Source organism: Carassius carassius, chromosome 2 (assembly GCF_963082965.1).
Source record: "Carassius carassius chromosome 2, fCarCar2.1, whole genome shotgun sequence".
NCBI lineage: Eukaryota > Metazoa > Chordata > Actinopteri > Cypriniformes > Cyprinidae > Carassius > Carassius carassius.
Window position 1 is genome coordinate 30,505,294 of NC_081756.1, and position 26,054 is coordinate 30,531,347.

Sequence of the window (26,054 nt, forward strand, 5' to 3'; positions counted from 1 at the left end):
CGGTGAACCGTTTTCTTCAACCGGTTTATTGAATCGAACTGTCCGAAAGAACTACTGGTGATCCGAAAACCGATGCAACCGGTTCTTCACTCGTGAATGAGTCAGTCTATTGTTCACTATCTGGCTCGGCTCGGTGTTCATCTTCAGTTCTCTCTTCACAGCAGTTCAGTCAGTGTACTGTTTGAGTAAATGAATTACTCTGGGATATTGGTTTGTTTGAACTTGGGATTGTCAGCCACATTAAAAAAAAAGTTAACAGCTTAAGTCATTTGTGGATTAGAGTTATTAGTGATGCGAACCGGTTAAAACGATTCAGTTCTAATTGTTGAACTGAATGATTCGTTCGCGAATCGGATATCCAGCTGCTTTGTTTTGAACTCTCTCTCACAACAGACACGGAAGAAAAGACAATGCTGAATAAAGTCGTCGTTTTTGCTATTTTTGGACCAAAATGTATTTTCGATGCTTCAAAAAAAATTCTAACCGTCCCTCTGATGTCACATGGACTACTTTGATTATGTTTTTCTTACCTTTCTGGACATGGACAGTATACCGTACACACAGCTTCAATGGAGGGACTGAGAGCTCTCGGACTAAATCTAAAATATCTTAAACTGTGTTCCAAAGATAAACGGAGGTTTTACAGGTTTGAAACAACATCAGGGTAAGTTATTAATTACATAAATTTGCTATCTTGGTGAACTAACCCTTTAACCACAACCATAAATCACACTTCTGGTTTGCCATGGGATATAAAATATAAGTTCTCTACAAATCTCAACATGTTTTGGGTGATATATTAATTTGAATGAGATATGCTGTTCACACAACTTTGGGAGAATATAAGATTATTATTATTAGTATTATTATTATAAAGCCAATAGCCTATATATGTAACATTTTATATGACAATATAAATATATAAACATCATATGAGCATTATAAAAAAAAAAAAAGAAAAAAAATATGTGTTATATCATTCATTTATGGGACCTTTCAGTTCATAATCTGCAATTTATCCGTTTCCTGATACATTCAAATAGTAGAAAATAAAGGCAAAATGTTTTTAATCGTGCACTCAAGCAGTCAAGGTTGACATTAATTTATTTTGGTAATCCCAAAGAAGCTTAACGGCAGACAAACATTGTGGTTATTACAACTCCATTCCCATTGCCAGAGGTTGCCTGCTGGCTTGGTTTGCCTCTGCTGTCTGGCAGAGCCCAGAACATTTGGGGATAAGATTAAAGGGTTAGGTCACCCAAAAATGAAAGTTAGGCCATAAACTACTCAACCTGAAGTCATCCTAGGTGTATATGTCTTTCTTCTTTCAGACAGATCCAGTCAGAGCTATTTAAAACATTTTCTTTGATCTTTCAAGCTGTTTGATGCAACTCAGCGGGTGTTGCACTGCACCAGTCCAAGAGAAGTTTAATAAAAAGAACATCCATTAAAAAGTGTCTCACACAGCTCCGGGGGGTGGACAAAGGCGTCCTGTAGCGAATCAATTGTTTTGTAAGAACAATATCCATATTCAAAACATAATAATAACTTGAATCTAGCTTGCGCTCACTGTTGTAAACGAAGCAGTTTCAGGGGAATGACGTATGAGATCAGCTTTGCAAATGCGCCGCTTAGAAGTGACACACGCATAAACACAGGGGAGAGATCAAAACAACGGTCACTAATTAGAAGCACAAAATATGGATTAGTAAAAAAGAATGTCAGAGGATTTTGATATAAGCCATGAAGGGACTGGTTTTCCTTTGCTAAAGTAAGGAAACTTTGCTTCCTTTGCTCCTGGTTTTCATGAGACTTACCGGCACATGAGCAACGCTGACCTTTTTTTTATGGATGTGCATTTTATTAAATGTCTCTTGGACTGATGCAGTGCAACACCCAGAAAGATCAAAGACAATTTAAAAAATTACTCTGACTGGATTCGTCTGAAAGAAGAAAGTCATATACAGCTAGGATGACTTCAGGGTGAGTAATTTATGGCCTAGTATTCATTTTTGGATGAACTAACCCATCTATGTCACCCCACTTTGGTGCCATGAACAATATACTTATCCTAACATTAACCATGTTTTTGCATATCTATATGGATGAAGCCAGCCAGATTCAGTAAGATTTGGCTGCCAGTGTAAAGTTTAAGTTTAAGGAAAGCAACAATATGGCAGAATCCAAGGTGTGTATGAGGAAAATAATATACACCACGGCATGCAATGCATATTCAGTGACACGCAGCTGCCATAAATGGATCTAGTAGGCATTTATTCCACATGGTTTAAGGATAATTTACTACAAGGCAAAGCCTGATTTAACACATCTGTGTAGGGCACGGCTAATCATTCTTCCCTGTAGCAGCATCATGCTTCAAGTCGTTTCACAGTGACTCATCTAATATCAAAGGGCTATACAGTTAACACTGACTGTGCAAAGACAAAGTAATAAAAGCACTATTTGTCACCTATGTATGAGAGAAAATTGTTAAAACATAAAAAATATAGAGGCTTTTATTGTATATATTACCTGGTGTAAAGCATTTACATTTACATTTAATCATTTAGCAGATGCTTTTATCGAAAGCCACTTACAAATGAGAACAATAGAAGCGATCAGACCAACGAGAGAACAACAACAGTATACAAGTGCCATGACAAGTCTCACTTATAGTGTAGCGCAGTACACATACACATATATATATATTTTTAAGACGTTTTAAGTGCTAGTACTAGTTGGTCAATTGCAGGAAAAAAAAGATGTGTCTTTAGATGTTGTTTGATTTGAGATTGGGTGGTCATTCCACTAGCTGGGCACAATCCAGGAAAAGGTCAGTGATTTTGAACCTCTTTTTGTGATGGCACCACAAGGCACCGTTCACTTGCAGAATGCAAGCTTCTGGAGAGCAGAGTTTAGGTATATTGGTGCAGCACCAGTGGTTGTCTTGTAGGCAAGCATCAATACCTTGAATTTGATGCGAGCAGCTACTGATAGCCACTGTAACCTGGCTAGTGTAATCACTCATTTTCCATGGCACGTGTTACCAGTGTAACACATGTTTAAACTCTCAGGGATGGCTATATGAACAGAACAAAGTTCTGATGTTCATGCATCTTTAATGCATATCACAGTACACTGACATAGTCAAAGATTATTATTTCATGAATTTTGCATCGTGTAGTACAGAATGACTCACACAAGTGATGCTCCAGCAAGAAGCAGAGGAAGCAGGGATGGCTGTGCAGTATGATCCTGTTTCTATTTGTTACCCTGATGGATAAGTGGTGTTTTCACTGTGTAGGAGATGCATTTAGGGCGTGCTAGAATTACAGTATGGAAATAAGATTTGCTGCATTTACGAGATTGGGTGTGTGTTTATGTGTGTGTTATGGCTTTACTCACGGTTGCCCTTCTGGTGTGTTTTCTGGTATGGAAATTGTATAAGACACGTTGGTGAACTGAGGAGCTCTTGGGCCTGTGATGATAGATACTATAGCAGGAGGACTGCGGCTGCCCTGCCGATCAGCAGCCACCACTGTGAGTAGGTACTCTCTGTCTCTTTGCAGGGGGAGGCCTGTCGTCCGCACGTGACCATTCTTCCTGTCCACCTCAAATCTCCCGTCACCTCCTGTTGTATAACAAAATATGCAGCATTTTCAACCGCATGCAAATTAAATGCAAACTTATAATGGTGACACTTTGAAATAAGGTTCAATTGGTTCAAATTGGTTAATGGTTTAGGTATCATATAACCTGCATATATCCAACTTGTATAAATTAATATTGATGTATTATAAGCAAATATAAACAATGGAAATGAAAAACAGCATATTTATAAATAAATACCTACCTCGATTAATAAACGTAATAACATTGATGTTGTTCATTGATAGCTAATGCAATAAATAATTTTACAAATTAAGACTTATATTAAAGTGTTACCATTCAATGAATAATAATAATAATTATTTTTATTATTATTTTTGAACTAAAAATAGCAGACAGACAGACAGACATACTAGATAGATAGATAGATAGATAGATAGATAGATAGATAGATAGATAGATAGATAGATAGATAGATAGATAGATAGATAGATAGATAGATAAAGCTTGCGTAACATTATACTGCTGTTCAAAGAAAGAAAGAAGGAAAGAAAGAAAGAAAGAAAGAAAGAAAGAAAGAAAGAAAGAAAGAAAGAAAGAAAGAAAGAAAGAAAGAAAGAAAGAATGCATTTATTATAAAAGAAACCTGAAAAATAAACATTTGAAATAAAATTAAGGTGCTGATGGGAAATCTTCTTACCATCAGACAGGAAGTATTCCACCTCTCCATTGATGCCCTCGTCACCATCTTTGGCTTGAAGCTTGTAGACTAGTGTGTTTGGTGGGGCATTAGCAGAGACCACACTCAGGTAGGGGTAAGGGACCGTCGTCCATTCTGGGGCATTATCATTGACATCCATCACCGTCAAATCCACTCTTACTGTATACCAGTCTGAACCTGTGAATGTAGAGATTTTATTCAGTTATTCAGTATTCAGTATACTCAAATTCTACAACGAAATGTCTGTAACCATGAATGTATCAAATCAAAAACTAGAGAAGGTAAAGAACGAAAAAAAAATGCCATTTGAAAATAGGTTTATTTTAATTGGCGATTTAGTTTAGTATCTTCAGAATGTGACACAGCACACAAAACATAAAGCCATCCACTGCCCTGGGGAGCATTTCCCAAAACCATAGTTGCTAACTAAGTTAGCAACTTTGTTGGTTGCAATACAATTTCCTATTGCCAACCAAGTAAGTTGCTAACAGGTTAGCAACTATGCTTTTGGGAAACGCACCACTGCATGACTGTATCACGATATGGGTTTCTTCACAGCATGTCCTCATTGCAGTTTCAGGAAACCTCAGTTTTAAGTTTTGATGTTTATTTTCCACTTAAAAAAAAAAGAAAAAGAAAAAAAGTCTACAAAACATCATAGATGCAGAGACACATTCACATGCAAGTTGGAGAGAATGGCAGATACTAATGAGTAGAGTGTTTTCCTCATGGCAGCACTTGCTACGTTTAGCGGCTGCATCGCCTCATTAAACATTCCTTCTTTATCACAATCATTGCCTTGCAAAGCGACAGACATAAAGACAGTTTCAGGACACATTTATGGACGACACGGTATCATCATGTAAATGCATCAACGAAAAAAGCTAAAGGACAAAATTACAGAAAACTGTCAGTCGGAAAAGGGTGGCTTGCCCACTTCAGGTTGGTGGAGAGCCCACTTCAGGTTGGTGGAGAGTTCCTGCCTCAAGTGGAGGAGTTTAAGTATCTTGGGGTCTTGTTCACGAGTGAGGAAAGGATGGAACGGGAGATTGACAGACGGATCGGTGCAGCTTCTGCAGTAATGCGGTCGATGTACCGATCTGTCGTGGTGAAGAAAGAGCTGAGCCACAAGGCGAAGCTCTCGATTTACCGGTCAATCTACGTTCCTACTCTCACCTATGGTCATGAGCTTTGGGTCATGACCGAAAGGACAAGATCCCGGATACAGGCGGCCGAAATGAGCTTTCTCCGCAGGGTGGCTGGGCAATCCCTTAGAGATAGGGTGAGAAGCTCAGTCACCCGGGAGGAGCTCAGAGTAGAGCCGCTGCTCCTCCACATCGAGAGGGGTCAGCTGAGGTGGCTCGGGCATCTGTTCCGGATGCCTCCTGGACGCCTTCCCGGGAAGGTGTTCCGGGCGTGTCCCACTGGGAGGAGACCCCGGGGAAGACCTAGGACACGCTGGAGAGACTATGTCTCCCGGCTGGCCTGTGAACGCCTCGGTGTCCCCCCAGAAGAGCTGGAGGAAGTGTTTAGGGAGAGGGAAGTCTGGGGTTCTCTGCTTAGACTGCTGCCCCCGCGACCCGGCCCCGGATAAGCGGAAGAAGATGGATGGATGGATGGATGTCAGCCATAAAACAGAAACAACAAGTCTTCTCGCCTTTTTGTGACTTTTCACTCTTGTTCAAATGCCCCTACAAATGCATCTCAGCCTTTCCATTTATTTCTTTTTTCCCTCTTTCTAACGAAATTCCCCCCTTGCTCTCAGTTTTTCCCTGAGAGAGGTATAAATAGTGGGCTGTCTGTCAGAAGATGTGTGGAATGACAGAGTCACGGGCTCTTTGATTCCCCAGGTGATTGGCCCTTTCATTCCTTGTGACAGCACACCTGCTGCCTTATACTCTGCTGGGGAGACACACAAGAACAGCAAGAGAGAGAAATACTGAGCGAGAGAAGTGGGAATTAGTGGCGGAGGCATGGAAAAAGATTAACTTAAGCTCCAGGTTTGGATCAATATAAAATCATTATTAATAATAGATTAATAGATAGAGGAGATGGGCAAGAAAGAGTCAAATTAAGATCAATATATAAAGAGAGAGCGAGAGAAAGATAGAGAGTGAGGGCACAGAAAGAGAAAGCAGATCCCTCAGGTGTGTCAGGAGTGTGTCTCAGCTAATCCAAGCTCATAACAAGCTAAAGGTCACTCTTTTTTGTTTATACAGCAAAAGCTACTCATAACAAAACACACTGTTATGACTGTTATGTTGACTCAACCAGATCCAGAGCATTATTCAAACTTATGCAGAGGTCATTATCTAAAAAGGGCACAATAGCCAATAGACAATTAATTGCCACCAAAATGGCAAAAAAACACAAACATCTGTCAGTTTGTCTTGTTGAGTTGGTGGTATGGCCACAATCCTAACAGTACACACCACAATATTGTTATTTTTGACAGAAATTCAACATATATATTACATAACCAGGGAAGTTCAAATTATACTCAAGTGAAAGTACAGATAATTTATTAAAAGTGCAACTTTAAATTTGGAGTATTAAAAAAGTACAAGTACTCCAAATATAAAAAAATAAATGAAAAGAAGATTCTTATTCAACTATGTTCTTCTCAATGCAAGGTGAAACTGCTTAAAATTAAATTGTATAAAATGTTTTGTTAGATAAGACATACAAAGGTTTGGTTAAAGAGAGAAACAAAACAAACCACAATTGTACAAGTCATCTAGTGCTGCAACAGCAATTAAAATATGGCAAATTGGAACACAAGCACACACACACAAAAAAGGGAATCCCTTTTAAAGGGATACGCCATCCTTTACATGCTCATGCCATCCCATCTGTACACTGTAAAAAAGATCTACCTGGTTCTACTTAAATCATAAGTTAAGCAGCTGCCTCAAAATTTCAATTAAAAACAAAATGGATTAATGAATTGTTTTAACTCATTATTTTGAGTCTTGTTAAGCTGTGAATTGCCTTCTGTGAGTCAACATGACTATACAATTATTGTTGTTTCAACTTAGCTATGCAAGTTCAAAATAAAGTGAACTCAGTAAAGAGCATTCTGTTAACTTATCCCCATTAGTGGGTTCAACTTAGTAATTTCAATTAAGTAATGTCTTTGAATTAGGGTATCAAGTTAAGATGATCTAAAAGAATGTCTTGTTTTAACTTAATTATAAAAACAGACAAATTTGAATACAAAACTTTTTTTTTTATTATTAAAACCAATGTTAACCCAATACAAGCTATACATAAACACTTCAATCATCTCAAACTTGCAATCAATACTTTTTTGGTACCAAACTTCAGTTGGGTGCAGGTCACATAATGAGGCTAAGATAAAAAGAAGGGTTGTGCACAATCATGGGGTTGACTGCTGATCTGACAGTTGTCCAGAAGACAATCATTGACACCCTTCACAAGGAGGGTAAGCCCCAAACATTCATTGCCAAAGAAACTTGTTCACGCCAAGCCGACTCATCTTGTCTGATGGAAAAATGAGGCACCCAGCACAGCAAAAACGCCAGTGTACATTGAACTCAATTTTAGTCAAATTTAACACTCTTGAAATGTATATATGACTCCCTCCGTTTTAGAGTTAAAATACCACTGTCAAAAGTGTGAAATATGTACATTACTTACAGAGTACATTAAAACACTGAAAGAGTTTATTTGTAAATCCAGCATGGTGTTAAAATGTACTCAGAATGTGTCAAAATGTGTTCAGGTGTTCAATGTTCAAGTAAAAACAAAAAACAAAAACCATACATACATACATATATATAAAATAATCCACAAATCAATGCGTTTACAATTATAAAATTACAATTACAGTGTTTTCAATACATTTAAACATATTCTTAATTTTTTTAACATATAGTCAAAGCAAATCAGTATAAAAGCAAGTCAAAGCAAATCAGTGCAAATTCTTATTTTGTCAATATGTATTTTGAATTTTATTAGGTTTATAGTGCTTACATTTAGCTGCTTAAACCACAGCATGCTTAAACCACAAATCTCCTGATAACTAGCTGCATTGACCCTGCCCTTGATAAAACACAGTGGACCAACACCAGCAGCTGACATGGCACCCCAGACCATCACTGACTATGGGTACTTGACACTGGCGCGCGCACACGAGCAAATGTCCCGGATGTGACTATTAACACTCAACAGTGTTGTTCGTCTCGAGGCGTGCACATGCGCAAAGAGCTGTCTTCCACTCAATTTAAAATGGCAAGTTCATTTAAGCACCTGGAATTTGTGATTCATTGAAGTAACTTATGAACCTAAATTGGAAGATTGAAAACTCAAACAATTGAGTTGAAATTTCAAAACACATTTTTTTATGTCTGATTTAATGACATATATAAGTTATCATAACTTTTTGATCAGATCATTTTTTACAGTGTATATGACTGTAATAAGTATGTGTGTGTAATGTGTGTGTTATAAGCAGCATGTATTCGTGTTGTGGACAACCACAACTTGAATTATCAAAGGAAGCTGTGTAATATTTTGGCTGAATGCAAATAAAATCAGAGATGATAATTTAAATATGGCAAGCTTTTAAGCCAGAAATGTACCTGATGACAGTCAAAACTGAAGCTGAAATGTGTGTGCTTAATGAAACAAACCTAATTGGTTTTCACATGTCAAAAGCCCATTTGAGCTTCTATTTAATATATTTAATGTGCATGAGATAAAAAAAAAATTATTGAGTACTTTAAGTTTAAATAACATAAGGAGTAAAATTACTGTTTTTTATTCAGTCAATTAAAATTACAAGTAGCGAGTTTAAATTGTACTTGAATAAAGTACAGGTACCCCCAAACAATACTTAAGTACAGTAATCAAGTAAAATTTAATATTTTACCCCCTGAACATAACCATGCATCTAAAACCATAAGACTCTTCCTACACCATGGTTACCTTATGTTATTAACTTAAAGGGGACATTGAATGCCCCTTTTCCACAAATTGGTATGATGCTTTAGGGTTTTCATGAAATGCATGCAACACATTTTAGTTAAAATTCCTCAGTGAATGTGTAAAACAACACCCTTTTTACTTTGCCAAAAACAGCTCTGTTCACAGCGATCCATTTCAGTTCATATTTCTTTAAATGCTAATGAGCTCTGCTCACCCCACTCCTCTGTTCTTATGAAGATGCGATATTGCTAATAATACCAAGAAATCTAAATTGAGGAATTTACACACTTTGGAGGTTCAGCTGGATCACAAACAGAGGGTACTGATCCATCCTTGAGTTCTAACTTTTTAGTAAAACCTGCCTTGAATTGTCCCTCATTTAGAAAAGCAGATAGGAGTAAAATGATTCATGCAGACATAAATGCATGTGAAAGACAACTGCTATGTTCATTCTTACATCCAACAACAAAACACCTCAACCATTCTTGCCTATGCCTGCTGCGGCGTCGAAACAATGGCGGACTGTTTACAGCTCAATCAGGACATGTCTATGCTAAAACACCAGTGTCCATCAACAGTCGTGGGAGGGGCCTGTGCAAAGTGACATCACTTTGCCAAGAATCTGTGAACGGATTGTTTTGAGAAAGTGCTTATGGTTTGTGGAGATTTAAAAACAAGTACTGGCTGAATTTTTATCAGTATAGGGTGGTTGTGTACTAGGGGTGTCAAAATTAATAGTTTCTTCAATGCTGCACAACACTTCGTCAAGTCGGACATGCCTAATGGTGGAGGGAGGCGAGACTGAGTACCGTAGCACAATTCATTAAAAATGCTACTTTAAAAGCCAAAATCTGTCTAAAATTTCGGCTTTTATGAACAAGCACAACCTGGAAAAGACACATGCTGTGTGTAAATCATGTCATACACAATGAATATGCAGGGGGTAGATATGGGCAAATTACATTTGGGAAAAGATTCAAAGCATTGACTGTCTCGAAAACAGCGCCATCTGGTGGTTCATAAAAGCCAAAAGCCTGTGAAATACGCTCCGTAGAACGGGGCATCTATCACATATTCCACAGTTCGATTCAAGTAACGTGCACAAATAAAAGCCTAACAGTGTGTATGTGTTTGTTGAATTAATGGGTAAATTAATTTACCCATTAAACTGTGCAATTTAATAACAGTGCAAATATCAATATGATGTAATAGAAGAATAATATGAAAATCTAGCATTTTTCCACAATAATTTGTATTCTTCAAATATCTAACTGCTTTTATTAATTGGCAAAATTGTATAAGTGTGAAGTAAATTCGAAAATTGAGGATGCAGTGCATAATCATAACCGAACCAAACCATGAGACCAGTGTAGGTCCACACCCATTGTGTACACACACTGCCAACACACATTTAGGTTCTAACACTCATTAAAAGTGAACTTTCCATTCAATGTCCCTTTTAATAAGTCTTTTTGTACCTTAAATAAACCTTCAATTTAGTTCTGTTTGTCTAATTTATTTAGGTTGATTCAAAGTAGGCAAATAATTATTTTGACTTGTGTGAAAATAATTAACTTGTTTCTTTTTTATTTTTGTTATTTTTTTATAATAATAATAATAATAATAATAATAATAATAAAACCTCTTCTACAAATAGTGTTGGCTTTTATGATAAATTGCTTGTAATGTTCCTCATTTTTAAGTCTCTTATTAGCCAAATTAAGCCAAATTAATAGATGTAGCATGTAAACACAATGTTTATTTTTTCAATATTGTAATGACATACAAATGACAGTGTGACGTTCTATATAATTATCAATAGCATGACAATCTATCGCATCATCAAAACTAAATTACTTTCATAAACCACTTTCATTATAATCATTAAGTGTCTATAACACAATCGACAGCTGTTTTATGCCCCTGGACAGATTATTATTTTTATTTTATTTATTTATTTATTTATTTATTTATTTTAATCTGCACCTCTGGATGAATTTAATTTTTCACATTTATCCTTTATAATCAACAATGTGGTCAATACTGGAAGTGTCTATCTATGATACAGCCTATAGTTTTCTGCATCTGTTTTGAAATAAAGTGTGTGAACTCTCTCTCTCTTTTCTAAAAAGCAGAACTGTTTTGTTCACCCTAAATGCTCCCATAAGCACAGTGAGAGCATCAGGGTGCCTGTATGAGGAGCTGCTTAACATGACCTGCCAGTCAGAAGCAGTCCCGGTGTGAGAGATGGATAGAGACACTGAGAGCCTTTGGGGGGAGAAAGAGGAGGCTGGTGAAGGCCTCTCTGGAGCTCTGATGGATGGAAATATGCCAGAGCCAGAGGGCCATCAGCAATCGTGCAAAACTGATAAACATCAGAGCCTCCTTCTGAATAAAGTAACTATACTTTCTTTCTGCTCAATATATCGACACTGCAGCTGGTGGTTTCAGATTCAGACAAAAAAGGACATGCATTTAAAAGAAAATTTTTCACCTGGGTGAAGGGAAAACGTTGGAGAAATGATGGAGAAAATAAAAAAGGTGGATCTGTATGAGAGAAAGAGAGTGTGAAAGAGAAACTCATGAACAAGGCTGAAAACAGAAGCATGTAATAAGCGGAAAAGCAACAATGTGGGATTAAGACGATATAAAATACCATTGGAACGGCCCTGAGGTTGTTATGGAAACTGAATTAAAACCAGACTCGGACAACAGGAAAGAGGGAATACAAGCTGCCAAATGACTGCATAAATCAATGTCATTAAAAGACAAGAATAGTGGTAAAAAAAAATAAAAATGCTGTGGATCAAAGCCATGGTGGAAGAAAATTAATCAGCATTTAGAAACGGAAAAAAAAGGGCAACAAAGGCATTTAGCAGCAATCTTTCCCTGCCTGCATTATGTTACTGAAGCACAAGCTCATTCTGGTGTTTTATCCCCCTAAATTTTCCTTCATAGTTACTCATGGCAATTTATACTATTACGCAAGTATTAACAAAACAAATAATGGGTCAATTATCTGAAGCTATTTAGGTTTTAAATGTTTAACTAATATTTTTTAACACAAAAAGTTTTCCAAATAACTTGACTCAATCATGTCCAGATTACTCTGAGTTATACAAAAATTCAAAATGTGATTAATACAATTGCAATATAATGTTGTGTTAATTAAATTGGCTTGAAAAAGCCAACTTACTGATCTACTATTTAATCTTATTATTATTCTTCTGAGCCAAATTTTAAACACTATCTCCTCCTAGAGCTTTCAAGCTAGAACCACCAAACTTGGGTCAGACCTTCAGACTGGTCTGACTCGGGTTGCTTTATCTTTTCTAACTGATTTGACTTTCAGTTTTCTTAAAAATTAATATTAAAAATCATTAAAACCCCATAGACTTACATTGCGGAGTGCTCAATTTGAGCCAAGACTACGGTGGCCCATTAGTGCACAAGCCAAAAATTCAAATCAAAACTCCCTGAAGCCCTAAACTCAATTAAACTACCATTCTATGTCTATATCTATCTATCTATCTATCTATCTATCTATCTATCTATCTATCTATCTATCTATCTATCTATCTATCTATCTATCTATCTATCTACAGTATCTATCTTCTACAGTATCTATCTTCAAACTTTTTCTATCTTCAATCTATCTATCTATCTATCTATCTATCTATCTATCTATCTATCTAAAAACATGCTAATCATGCTGGAAACATGCTAGCGACATGCTATCAACATGCTAATCATGCTAGAAACATGATAGTGACATGTTAATCATGCTAGAATCATGATAACAACATGCTAGTCATGCTAGCAACATGCTTGTCACTTGCTATTCATGATAACAACATGCTACAGACATGCTAGTCACTTGCTAATGACATGTTAGTCACTTACTAGTCATGCTGGGAACATGCTAGTTCCATGCTAGCTTCAATCTTTCTGGCTAGGCTTTTTCAAGCCAACTTAAAGTTTGACCACAAACTTTAATATCTAGTTTAAATATATTCCATCTAGTACAATCTTAAAAATAAAGGTGCTTCAAAAGGTTCTTCAAGCGATGCCATAGATATGCCTAACCCATTTTTGGTTCCACAATGAGCCATCCATTCAAAGGATCTTTAAAGATCCATCTTTTTTAACTTTTTTATAATCTGAATTCAGAAGTTAAAGGTTCTTTATGGAACCATTTAGACTAAATGGTTCTTCTATGGCATCGTGAAGCACCTTTATTTTTAAGAGTGTATAGGAGTTACAAGTGTAGGATTTAGAGATACAAACAAAACTGAGAGAAAGTGTAGCCTAGTCCAGTCCAAATATCCATGGGATATTTTTGATTGATGTCTATTGCCCTTTACACATTGTGGACAAAGAATTTGTGAAAAAAAGGATAAAAAACTAAAAGAGCTCTTTCCAAATAAGTGAAAATGAAATTAATCAAAATGAAATGAAAAAAAAGAAATGACTTTTGTCAAACGTTAAATTTACAGATACTTTATATGTAGTGCAACCTTTGGGTGAACATTTTGTCAATTTCTTACATTTTGATATTTTGTCCATAAATGGAAATTAAATATTAATCGAATAAGATATTGTGTGAGAAGAGGTGTCAGAGTGATGCAAGAGAATGAAACTGGCTCAATATGGGATTATGGCTTAACTTAACTTAACTTAAATTAAATTAAATTAAATTAAATTAAATTAAATTAAATTAAATTAAATTAAATTAAATTAAATTAAATTAAATTAAATTAAATTAAATTAAATTAAATTAAATTAAATTAAACATGTTTGTTTTTCCAGACTGGAGTGGCTGACTGGCTGAAGTATCTACACAAAAGGCCTATTTCCCACAAATATTGTTCACAAATCTGTCTAAACCTTTGTCAGAGAACCGATATAATCCATCCACCTCATAGATGTGGCATATCAAGATGCTGATTATACAGCATGATTATTGCACAGGTGTGCCTCAGGCTTAGGTTTTCCCCTTCTACGGAACGTATATCATAGGCTTTTGGCTGATATATTTTTTATGAACCACTAGTCAGTATCTGGTGTCACCACCATTTGCCTCACAATGCAGTGCAGTGCATCACATCTCCTTTGCATAGAGTTGATCAGGTTGTTGATTGTGGCCTGTGGAATTTTGGTCAACTCCTCTTCAATGGCTGTGTGAAGTTGCTGGATATTGGCAGAAAATGGAACACGCTGTCGTATACGCCGATCCAGAGCATCCCAAACTTGCACAGTGGGTGACATGTCTGGTGAGTAGTGTGGACTGTGAAAACGGAGGCTTTTGAAAACGATGATGCAAATTTAGTCATGTGACACATATTATACCAATAGATATCTGTGTTTATACTGGTATTGTGCAAATTATGTGCTATGCACTTTCACACTATTGCTATAGAGGTGTTACATTGTGGACTCTTCATATCACAGTCCTGCAAAGATTTACTCGCAATCGCTATTTGCAGCAAAACATGAGGGCAGTTGCTTTATAGATCAGACATACAATCGTAAGTGTGTGAGACCTGGGCGCCTGTGTGAATGGTGAGTTATTTTTCAAAAATAAAATAAATCAAATTTCCTGTCAGAAAACTGCATGAAACTGTCTCATGTTTGTTCCATGTGTATCATATGCAGTTAACTTTTTTGAGGATTTACGCATGCGCAGAAACTGAATTTAACGTTTTCTGATGTTTCTGTGTGGATGAGGCACTTGTGGAAAACGCTTGAAAACGCTAGTGTGGACAGAGAGCGTTTTAAAACGAAAAAGGCTTTTTCAAATGTATCCAGATTAATGTAGACTTAGCCTTTTATTGTGGCGAGTCTAAGGCACACCAGTGCAATTATCATGCTGTCTAATCAGCATCTTGATATGCCACACCTGTGAGGTGGATAGATTATCTCGGCAAAGGAGAAGTGCTCACTAACACAGATTTAGACAGATTTGTGAACAATATTTGAGAGAAATATGCCTTTTGTGTAAATAGAAAAAGTCTTAGATCTTCAAGTTCAGCTCATGAAAAATGGGGGCAAAAACAAAAGTGCTGCATTTATAATTTTGTTCAGTGTAATTATTTATTTATTTTAAGGCCCTGATACACACTCCCAATGAAGTTTGTTGATCCCTTTTAACTCAACTAGTTCAAGACTAATCAGCCCTCATTCTCTCATTCTTTGTCATACTCTCTCATTCCTGATTTCTGCTGACAGAGGGAGGGAGAGATGCAATTGGCAGCCGTCTGCATGAAGAGCATTCTATTCATTCATTTTTCATTCTGTACTCAGCATACAATCTAACTGACATGGGTCCTGCATCTCTGGGGCCAGGCAAAAGAGATGTTTCACAGCAAGAGCTAAGAAAACTATAAGGGGAGAGAGACAGGAAGAGAATGAGTTTAAGTGGGAAACAGAGAATACAGAAATAAAGAAAGAGAGAGAGAGAGAGAGAGAGAGAGAGAGAGAGAGAGAGTGAAAAGAGAGAATTAAATACTCTCTCAGAGGATTACAAAGGGCCATTTGGATCCCCCTGTGGAATTGTCACTTTCATAATCCTATTATAAAGGGTTAGGTACTCTAATTTGTATTTTTACATCAACATTTCAATTAAATAAAAGACAGAAAAAAAGGAACAAAGGAAAAACTGCTGGCACCTAATTGCATATGCAAATTGCAAACAACAAATACAAAACCCATAATGTGGTACATATATTGCTATTTCATTTGTTAATAAAAAAAAAAAAAAAAAATATATATATATATATATATATATATATATATATATCACAATGTACCATTAATGGAAAAGAAAATGCTTTCCACCTGTTTGTTAGACCTTGAAAAATTAATATAAACATGTCTGTTTATAAGTTAATGTAAAGTAGCTCCATTAAATCATATTTTTTTTAGGTTAAATTCTGTTTTCATTCATATGTATAAACAAAAACAGTGTCTGATCAAAATACTTAATAAAAGTGAACAGTTTAATTAATCTTTTCGAATACAATCAAACAAAAAATATGGTACCTAATTTACAACAACAAAATTGCCAGGGTAGAGTAAATGGCAGGTGTAACCGTAGCAAAAGTTATGCATTTTAAATGAAAATGCATTAGTGTAAATGTAGACTCAGTGTATATTTGCCGACAACTTTCTTCAAATGAAATGGAGAAATGCTTGTGAAGTGACTCTCAGATGGAGAGCTTTGGAGATTAAGTTTATGAAGTTCACACACCTGATCCCACACATACCCGATCATCTACATGAAGGAAAAAGATAACAACAAAAAAAATCTCAGAAATTGCTATTAAATTACACAAACAATTACAAAGAAATGTCAAGTCAAGACACTGAATTAAACATAACATTCTGAAGTGTAAAAACTGAAATAGTATTTTCTTGAAAAATTTTGTCTTTTATTTTTTATTTATTTCTTCTTTTACAATGTAGATATGGGCTTGAAAAATACTCAAATGTTGATATTATTGATTGATTTGATTGATTAGAGCCATAATAATAAAAGTTGCCTTCTAAAGTTATTGACCATGTTATCTCAATCCTTCAGAAGCAGTCACTGATATCTTTCAAGATCCTTCCTGAATGGGGGGAGGGGCTACAACTGAGATTTCCTAGAGCACTCTGGGTATTAAACTGCACTGAAGATGCTCAGCACCCTGTTTGCTCCTAAGAGCATTACGGTGGAGTTTGACACTGAGCTTGTTTAATGTGGGCTTTACCTTGACTGCAGGCCTCGCTGTCTAATCACCCCTGCTGCTCACACGGTTACAGCTGAGCTCAAATCCCACTGGATTTCATCTGTTTGGCTTCCACCGAGTGAGGTGAGATTCCCTCTTATTGCTTCTGCCTATCAAAGACTTTATCAGATCAATGACCACTAAAGGAAAAACAGAAAACTAAGAAGGCCATTTTAGAAGGTTGGGATCGACCCATCCCAAAAACCCTGTGACAGGATGAGTGAGGTATTTCAGCTGCCTCCATCTAGGACTTCATCTCTGTAATCTCAAAGTGGATGAATGTGAGTCTGACTGTATAGACCACTGAGAAACCAGCTTTCACACAGAACCCTTCATTTTATTTAGATGTAATTCATTCCTGTGTCAATCTAAATTTTCAGAAGCCATTACTTCAGTGACACGTGATCCTTCAGAAACTTTTCTAATATTCTGATTTGGTGCTTAGGAAACCTTTCTTATAATCAATATTGATAAAAGTTGTGCTGCTTAATGTTTCTGTGTAATTCTTTGTGTTCTGTGTAATTCTTTGTATTCTTAAGTGACGTAACATTCAGCCAAGTATAGTGACCCATACTCAGAATTCGTGCTCTGCATTTAACCCATCCGAAGTGCACACACACAGAGCAGTGAACACACACACACACACACACACACTGTGAACACACACCCAGAGCAGTGGGCAGCCATTTATGCTGCAGCACCCCGGGAGCAGTTGGGGGTTCTGTGCCATGCTCAAGGGCACCTAAGTCGTGGTATTGAAGGTGGAGAGAGCACTGTACATGCACTCCCCCCACCCACGATTCCAACCCTTCGATTGCGAGTCGGACTCTCTAACCATTAGGCCACGACTTCCCTTCTCTTTGCTGGATAAATCTATCAACTTTGTAACTTTGTAAATTAAAGTAACTTTGCAACTACAAGTCAACTAACTCACATTAAAATATTACTAAACTTATGGGTGGGAACAGTGGATTAAATATACATGTAGTTTAAAAGTTAATTATAGTGAGTAAAATGTGTGTTGGGGGCCATCAACATAAAATCTTAGCAGATATTAACCAGACATGTTACGAATACTCTATTGACTAGTTGACATGTATTTGCAAAGTTACTTATAGTCTGAACATCTAAATAAAGTCACAATAAAGTGTTATAATTATAATGACAACTTATAATAATATATAACTGAACTATAAATTAATTGAAAACAGTCTTGAAGTATTCTCAGTTACATAAATAATCTATTTCACATAATTAATCAAGTAAACAATTACTCACTGCTTTTAATTTATTTGTTTGTTTATGTTTTTTTCTTTGTCAGTATTGTTGTTTGTTTAATATGCATTACATAAATTCATGAATAAGCAGTAGCAAGTCTATTAGGGTGTTTTCACACTTGGGTCCTCTTTAAAAGAACCGAACCTAGATCCCTTTAAGTGGACCAAGAGGTGGACCAACTGAAAAAGGGCCCAGTCTTCTTTATGTTCACACTGTCTCTGTTCCTTAAAAATGACTCAGATCATTTTTTTGGTCCACTTAAGCAGTAATAGTGTCTCAGACCTCTTTGTGTTAGTTTGTTGCATTTTGGATCAAGTCCAGTTTAGAGTTTGATGGCTGACTCTATGTCCTCCAGAATTATATCCTATTCACTTACAATGTATGTGCCTCACTACCCAAAATATTTGTTTGTAAAGATAATGTGTGTGTGTGTGTGTGTGTGTGTGTTGTTAGTATTGATATTTTGTAAAACAATATAGCTAAAAATAGCCTACTGTTGAATGAGCTTATACCTTTGAACATGGAATAACAAAGTTGATCTTTTCCATAAAAAAAAAAAAAAGTTAATATAAACAACTGTTTTCTTTATCCTTAAAAGCAGCATTCAAATATGGAACAATCAAATGTAGAAAATAAAACGGAATATTATTCATAGTATGAATAATATAGATTCTACTGATTGTCATATCAGGTTGTTAGAACTAGAGTAAAGCACAGATCAGTATATTGATACACGTGCGATTTCTTTCCCAGATGTGTACATTCGATTGAGACAAAACCAATTGTGTTTATGTGAACTATAGGTGTTTTTGACAGTTTAAACATAAAAGATGCTAAAGCGAGCGTAGTACCCCCGCGTTAGGATGTGCGAGCTCGTAGAACCATACATCAAAAATGGCGCACAGCCCGCATCTCTCTTGGAAGCCATTGAAATTAAAATAAATGAGTGTACTGTACGTTCTAAGCTAATAATTTGTAGAGATCTGACAGAAGAAGCAGCCATTATGAACAGCTGATTTTTTTTTAGAGACATTGACAACAGACCCACTGTTACATTAATAACTCACCAGAAAAGTAGTTTGACCGAGAAGTGCATTTGTTCACATGCACAGCCAAGCATGTGCGCTGCACACACATGCAATTATTCAAAAGCAGCTGACTGTCAGTTTGATAGCACTGGTACTGAATTGAGTTTTTACTTAGGACTACATATACACACATATGCCAGGGCTGAGCGATATAAAAAAATTAAAACTTGAAATTGAAACAATTCTGCTACCACAACAGAACATATGCCATTTAAACCTTTTGTTGATTGCTGCAATATGTCAAACCATGAATCAAACACCTTGGATAACTTAAGTGCTGATTAGCATTACCAACAAATGCCCCAATGCAATAAGACACTCCTCCTATTCATTTTCATTCCCGGCAGCCCGCAAGCTAAAAGTCCAACATCACCACCACAGCAGATTCATTCTTAAACATCAAACAAAAGGAAGATGAATCAAATATCACTCTCCTTTAAATTAAATATGAAATCTCTTTTCACTCCAGGTTCCTCCAGTTTGACTGCCTTTCTCTCTAATCAGCTTTGACTACAATTCCTCTAATCTTCCAAGTAGTCAATCCATTTACCTTAATGTGTTCTCTTTCACACCTCTGAGCTTCGAAGGCAGTGTAATTTGTTACAGTGTTTTACCTAGGCCTAAGCCAAGCCATCTGACTTCGTCTTTTTTTTACTTTTATAGTATTATGAAGAATCCTGTGGTCAATCTCCTCTCTCTCTCTCGCCCACAACTGCAGTTCTTCCTATCAGCAGGCAAGCTGTGGTACGAAGGGATCCTCTGGCTTTGTAAACTGTGTGCATTTTTGTTCTGTGGGGTTAAATCTAGGGAGGATTCTGAAAATTAATTCCCTTGTCTAACAGATGAACGAAAAATCTTTGAAAGAGTGGAAGAAACGGATAGCAGCATTTCAATGCCTATGCCTCAAAAGGCCTTTGAAACCCCTAGCCTTGGCTGCTGGAACATCTTCCTGGTCTGTTTGGGAAGAAGATAGAAAGGAGATGTGGTTGATGTTGTTTCTCTTGCTTCCATCTGCAGTTCGTCTGCCGAGCAGCCATCCCTGATTAGAGAAAATGAACCATTTGACTATTCACATTTCATTTTAACTGTTCTTCGTCGTGTCCTGGCTGCTGGATGCTCAAGAGGAGAGATATATTAGATGTTATGTATTGGCTGATTTGGTGCTATTTTCTTGTGTCTGATGTTTGAACCACGACTCTGGGTTGGTGAATCCATGAAATTTTGTATGAAGTAATGCAGTTGTGATTGGAGGAACTGATTTCGCATTGCATAGCTGAATAGGGGTCTCAGTCAGCTGCAAACAATGATCAATTCCAATGAAATAAATGTAGTTTGCAGAAACAACTGCAGAGATACAGTGTATATAGTGTATAGTCCACAACTTTAGTTAGTCACAACTGATCTTAGAAATAATTAATGATAAGAAATTAGTTATGCCACTCAAATGAGTAATGATCTGTGTAGATGCATCATCATTTACAGAAATGCAGTTATTCTGCTAAATAAAGGGTCCTTCCTGCAAATCACAAGCTCGATGAAGCTGTTGTTCCATGAAAAGTTTAATTTATAAATACATATTGCAATAAATATTCATAAATGAGCTGATCACAGACAGACAGAAAAAAACACAGACATGCAAGACTGATACTGATGCTCAGAGTAATGAGAAGAATTTTTCATTTTTCCACTCTGTTTGTTTGCAGTTGTTTAGAGTTTAATGAGGAGAAAACTGAGATGTTGTGAGTTGGTTTCATTGTCTGATTCATTAGCCTTATGTCCTTTAACTCCTAGTACAATTTGTGCTTTACATATTTATATTTTTTGTTCAATTAATAAACTTTGATTTTCCAAATTCTTCAAATTTCTAATTCTTCAAATTAAAACCCCAGTGTCCACTAAAGCTACTATTGTTATATATTTGCGGAACTTTAATAAATACAAAAATATAAAGGTATTTACAACTATTTAGAATAGTGTCAGATAACAAACTGATTCAATTCTGAAGGCTAGTGGCCTAGAGATGAAGCTGAAATCAGAGTAGATTAAATATAAAAGCTTGAGACAAGACTTGATTTAGTCTGTTTCCAGAAGTCCTTAGACAAGGGCTCCATATGCTCTACAGTTTTGGAGTCGTTCTCCAAAGCAGATGTCAGTGCACTAAATAGTGGTGAAACTACTTGCCAGAAGTGTTTATAGATTTCAGCAGGGGTGCCATCAGGTCTTTTGTTCTTTGTCAGGGGCTTTGTTATTTGGCATTTGACAAAAAGCTTTACAAAAGTCAATTAGAGCTAATGGGTTGTCTAGTTGTTCTGCTAAAGCACATCACTTTAAGCACCGCATTATAGGCCGGGAAGATTGCTGTAATACTATTAGGCCACAGGGGCAGGGGAAGAATTTCCAAAGACATTCAGCTTTGTCTTGAGATGGGCCATGACCCAGTCTGATGAGCCACTGACCCTTTTCCTCCCAGCTGATCAAGCCTGAGAGAAAATCTGTCACTCATTTCATGCATTTCCCACTTAATCTGCCATGGGAGAATAGTAACAATGCGCCACTATGCTCATCATCAAGACCGAATCTGAGCACTCAATCTATCTTGGGCTTCTTCCCAAAATAGAGCTCAAAATAAGAAACAGATAAAAATCTAGTTGTAATGTTGAAAGACAAAAGAAAAACTGCAAATGCATAATGTAAGATTAGAAAAATATAACATGAACAGATCTTTAGTCATTAAATATCTACATTCAAACAAAAATGTAAAATGTATATCATTTCAAGATCCTTTTTTTTTTTTTGAGGGAATGTTAAGAATCTGTTTTCTATCAGTCCTTTATGTTCTCTATAGCCACATTTCCACTGTCGGGCCAGTGCGAGCCAGGGCTTAAAACGGGCTGAGCGGGGCTAATAGCCTCGGGCCAGTAGCACCGAGGCCAGAATAGCGCAGGGTTTCCACAGTCAGGGCCTGAAGCTCCACTGCGCGTCACTAAAACACGCCCTTTACACGCCTCTCAGGAACAACGTCATGCTACCTCATCATTTCACCAACAAAGAGAAGTTATCTGAAAACTAAGAAGTCACTGGAACTAACGCGATCACAAAACGAACATCATAAAAGCGTCCGTTTATTTGCATGCTTTGTTATATATTCAAATTCAAAAGCATCAATGTTTTAATTATAGAATAAGTGATACATTGATCATATTGATTTAATTTATCAGGACTCAAAATTAATCACACATAAATACACTTATTTCTATTTTATTTATTTATTTTTAACGCTTATGAAAATAGCCTGCTTATTCAGTCGAGTCTGTTTATGTTTATTTGTAGCCACAGTATAGCCTATACGTCACATGTAGGATGAATGACAATATCTCTATTTTTATAAAAGCTCCCGAACAAAAAACATTATTATATTTTTTTATGATAGGCAACGTGAGCTAAACTCTCGAGACGAGGCTTGTGACAGATAAAATAAGTTACTAAATAAATACACGATCGTGATAGAGAATAAGAAGCTGACGTCTGATTTAGGGCTGTGCAAAAAATCGAATGCGATTTTCATGCACATCTCACCAGTAAAGACGCTCCTGTAATTAGAAGTATATCTCCAGCACGTGCGTTCGGATCAGGGTTGCCAGGTTTTTACAACAAATCCTGCCCAGTTGCTTCTCAAAACTAGTCCAAAACTAGCCCAATCGCGCTTCTAGGTGGTTCCCCGATAAAAATTGCTTCCCGGGGTTAAAATATACGTTTTTTAGCAGGGTTGCCTTGGTAAAAATTCACATTTTAGGGGCTAAATATCACGTTATTTGTATTGGGGTCACTTCGACCTGCGGACATGAAAAACAACCTCAGATTTCCGCCCAAGTAGCCACTCCGCTCAAGTTACGTTAGCTGTGCTCCTACGCCTAGTGAGAATATAGTTCCCAGTATTTATACGATTAAAAATGGTCTCTGTCTCATATATCCTTGTTATTTGTACATGCTGTGACTATACAGATCGCAACATGTAAATAGGAAAATGTTTGCATTATTTTGTCACTTATTGGGATTACTATGCTACCCTTATCCATTTACATCCAGTCTTTGTGCTAAGCTAGGCTAGCGGTGGGTGCGTCAAATAACACTTACAGAACGCACAGAAATGAAAAAGGTATGTATGGACTTATCTCTGGGGGATACTGTGAATAAGCTAAAGTCCCAAAAACTCGGAGTGTTCCTTTAACAAATATTAATGCATAGCAAATAGCAAACTAATTCTTATTGTGTGAAAGTGTTACCAAAATGTTGCATTTATTACATTTAATGAGAGAGAGAGAGATAGAGAAAGATTTATAATACTTTAGTAAGACAAACCAATTATCACAAACACAATTGATCAAATCCCATATAATCAACATATTAAAAATTAATTCCTCCTCTACAACAGAGCAAAGTACATTTTTGCAGCACCAAATACTGGAGCATTTTTCCAGGTCATTCATCAAACTATAGCAAGTAAAATCAATTTTAAATGAACTTTCAACATTTCAACAAATATGAATACCACATCATCATCTGTAGATTTGGTCTATTCATACAATATTATTGCTTTTCCCAAAATAAAATGTAAAAGCTGTGACTGCTCCCTCTTTATTCTACGAATACCTATAACCTAGAATAAACATCTTTTCAGAAAAAAAACAAATAAAAAAAAGATTCTCCAGCATGGAAAACGGAGATAAGAGATGGCAACAATTCATAAAAAAATGACAAGAATATAGAAGTAAAGAAAGGACAGTCGTGATTAACCCCAGAGTTTGAAAAAAAAAAAACAGAAGCATTAACAGCTGCATGTAAAATCCTCCACTGCAGATCAGCAACCTTCTTCAACAATGGTGATTTGTAAAGTGCTTTCCGTTCAGGTCCAGCACCATCAACCAGACTTAAGCGAGCTCTCCAAGGATTGTCAGTTTTACCATTTAATTTGTCTCTGTGTAGAATTCTAACGAATAAAGTGTTCAACAGTTTCTTAACAGCGTCATGTACAGACACAAAGGAATCAGCCTTTTCCAAAAAAAGTCCATTGCAATCCTTATCGAAGGAAAAAGGATCAGTATCACTGATTTGAACAAACCATTACAAAACAGAAGAAGCACAAAGTACACTCAGAGTCTTTTAAATATTCTCTCTACTTATTGAGTAACAACATGATTACTTGAGTGGAGTGTACCTTTAAATGGGAGGCACTACATTTGATAAACAAAACCTCTTCAGTAGACTAGGACTCATTTGGCAGGTTGTACTCAAATGAGTACTGTGTACGACTGGCTCTTGAAGCAAGCCACCTATACAATAAATAATGATATCCCATCCTCTCGTTTTAACAAATTTTATACTTTGACCATTCCACAATAAAATCTGGCAGTCATTCGAGTTAAATGGTTTTAAGAAATTAAGAACAAAGTTCTGCTACTTCCACTCGACTGATTAAAAATAATGCATGCTAGCGATCTTCACACCAGGTCTGTAGCACCACAGAGAAACCTCTGTATGATCTGGTATCTAAAAGTTGCTCTTCTACTACTCAGGTGGACCAATGCACTCTGAGGAGTCCAGAATAATCGTTCCCAAAAGAATTCAACAAAAAGCACCTGAACCTTTGAGAGCAAGTCCAGTGGAGGATCAACACATGTCAGGCGATGCCATAAAGTGGATCAAATCAAATTATTAATAACGAGAACAAGACCTCTATAATATATTTTTGGTGAAATACACTTCCATTTGGCTATATGACTTTTAACTTTCTCAGGGACATTGATCCCAATCAAAACTTTTCTTCACCCAAAACAGCCTAAATATGTTTGCCTTTTTTATGGCAGTAATATAAGAACCGCCCTCCTGCAACTTAAATGTAAACATTCTTTATCTTAGCTATCATTCAGTTCTGCCAAATATCTTCTCCAATTACAAGCCAAAAGGATTTCTAAAGATTAACAGGCAATCTCAAGAGTTTCAAAATAGGGTTGGTCTCTAGTGGCTTCAGCTCGGCTTTGGAGTTACTCCACTTAATACTCCAGAGCTTTCATGGAATTCATCAAGACTTTGGTGACATTCCTATTGTTGACACAATTGCTTTGTTTGAACTTTTCCAAAATCCCACCACTGCTGTATAGAGAAATACAATCACTTTTTTGTTCTATGATGATTTTTCCAAAAAAAAACATCAAAACATAAAAGCCTACTGGGCTAAAAATATTTATTAAATACATTTACTAGATTTTTAAAGTAATAAAAGCAAATCAAGTCTGGCCACAGACAATTGATTGTCTTTACAATGAGTCAACTCATATTGATTACCATGAAAAACTATCCACATATCACATAAATCATGAGTCTTTATCAAATTAATCATACGAGTTCAGGATGAGGCTCTACGTGATTTCTATCCAATCTTAACAATCTCTAATAATATCACATACAGCCTCTAAAAAAACGTCTCTATGTACCAACAACTGGAGCATATACAGTAAGCATGAAATAAAAGTTGAAATTTTCATATGATGCACTAATTTTTAACAAATGACCTTTAATGACCTCGACATTTGACAGACTGAGGGATAAAACATTTTTGGAAAAGAGAATTTTTTACCACAA

General features: G+C 36.4%; 1 protein-coding gene across 1 annotated transcript in view; it reads right to left on the reverse strand.

Annotated features, from left to right (window-relative positions):
- Positions 1–26,054, reverse strand: part of LOC132108000 (neural-cadherin-like) — a 273,951-nt gene that overhangs the window by 158,513 nt on the left and 89,384 nt on the right. The window contains exons 2-3 of the mRNA XM_059514421.1: positions 4,310–4,507; positions 3,406–3,631 (exon numbers count right to left, since the gene is read on the reverse strand). Of these exons, the coding sequence (XP_059370404.1) occupies positions 3,406–3,631; positions 4,310–4,507 (424 nt within the window). The remainder of the gene's footprint in view (positions 1–3,405; positions 3,632–4,309; positions 4,508–26,054) is intronic.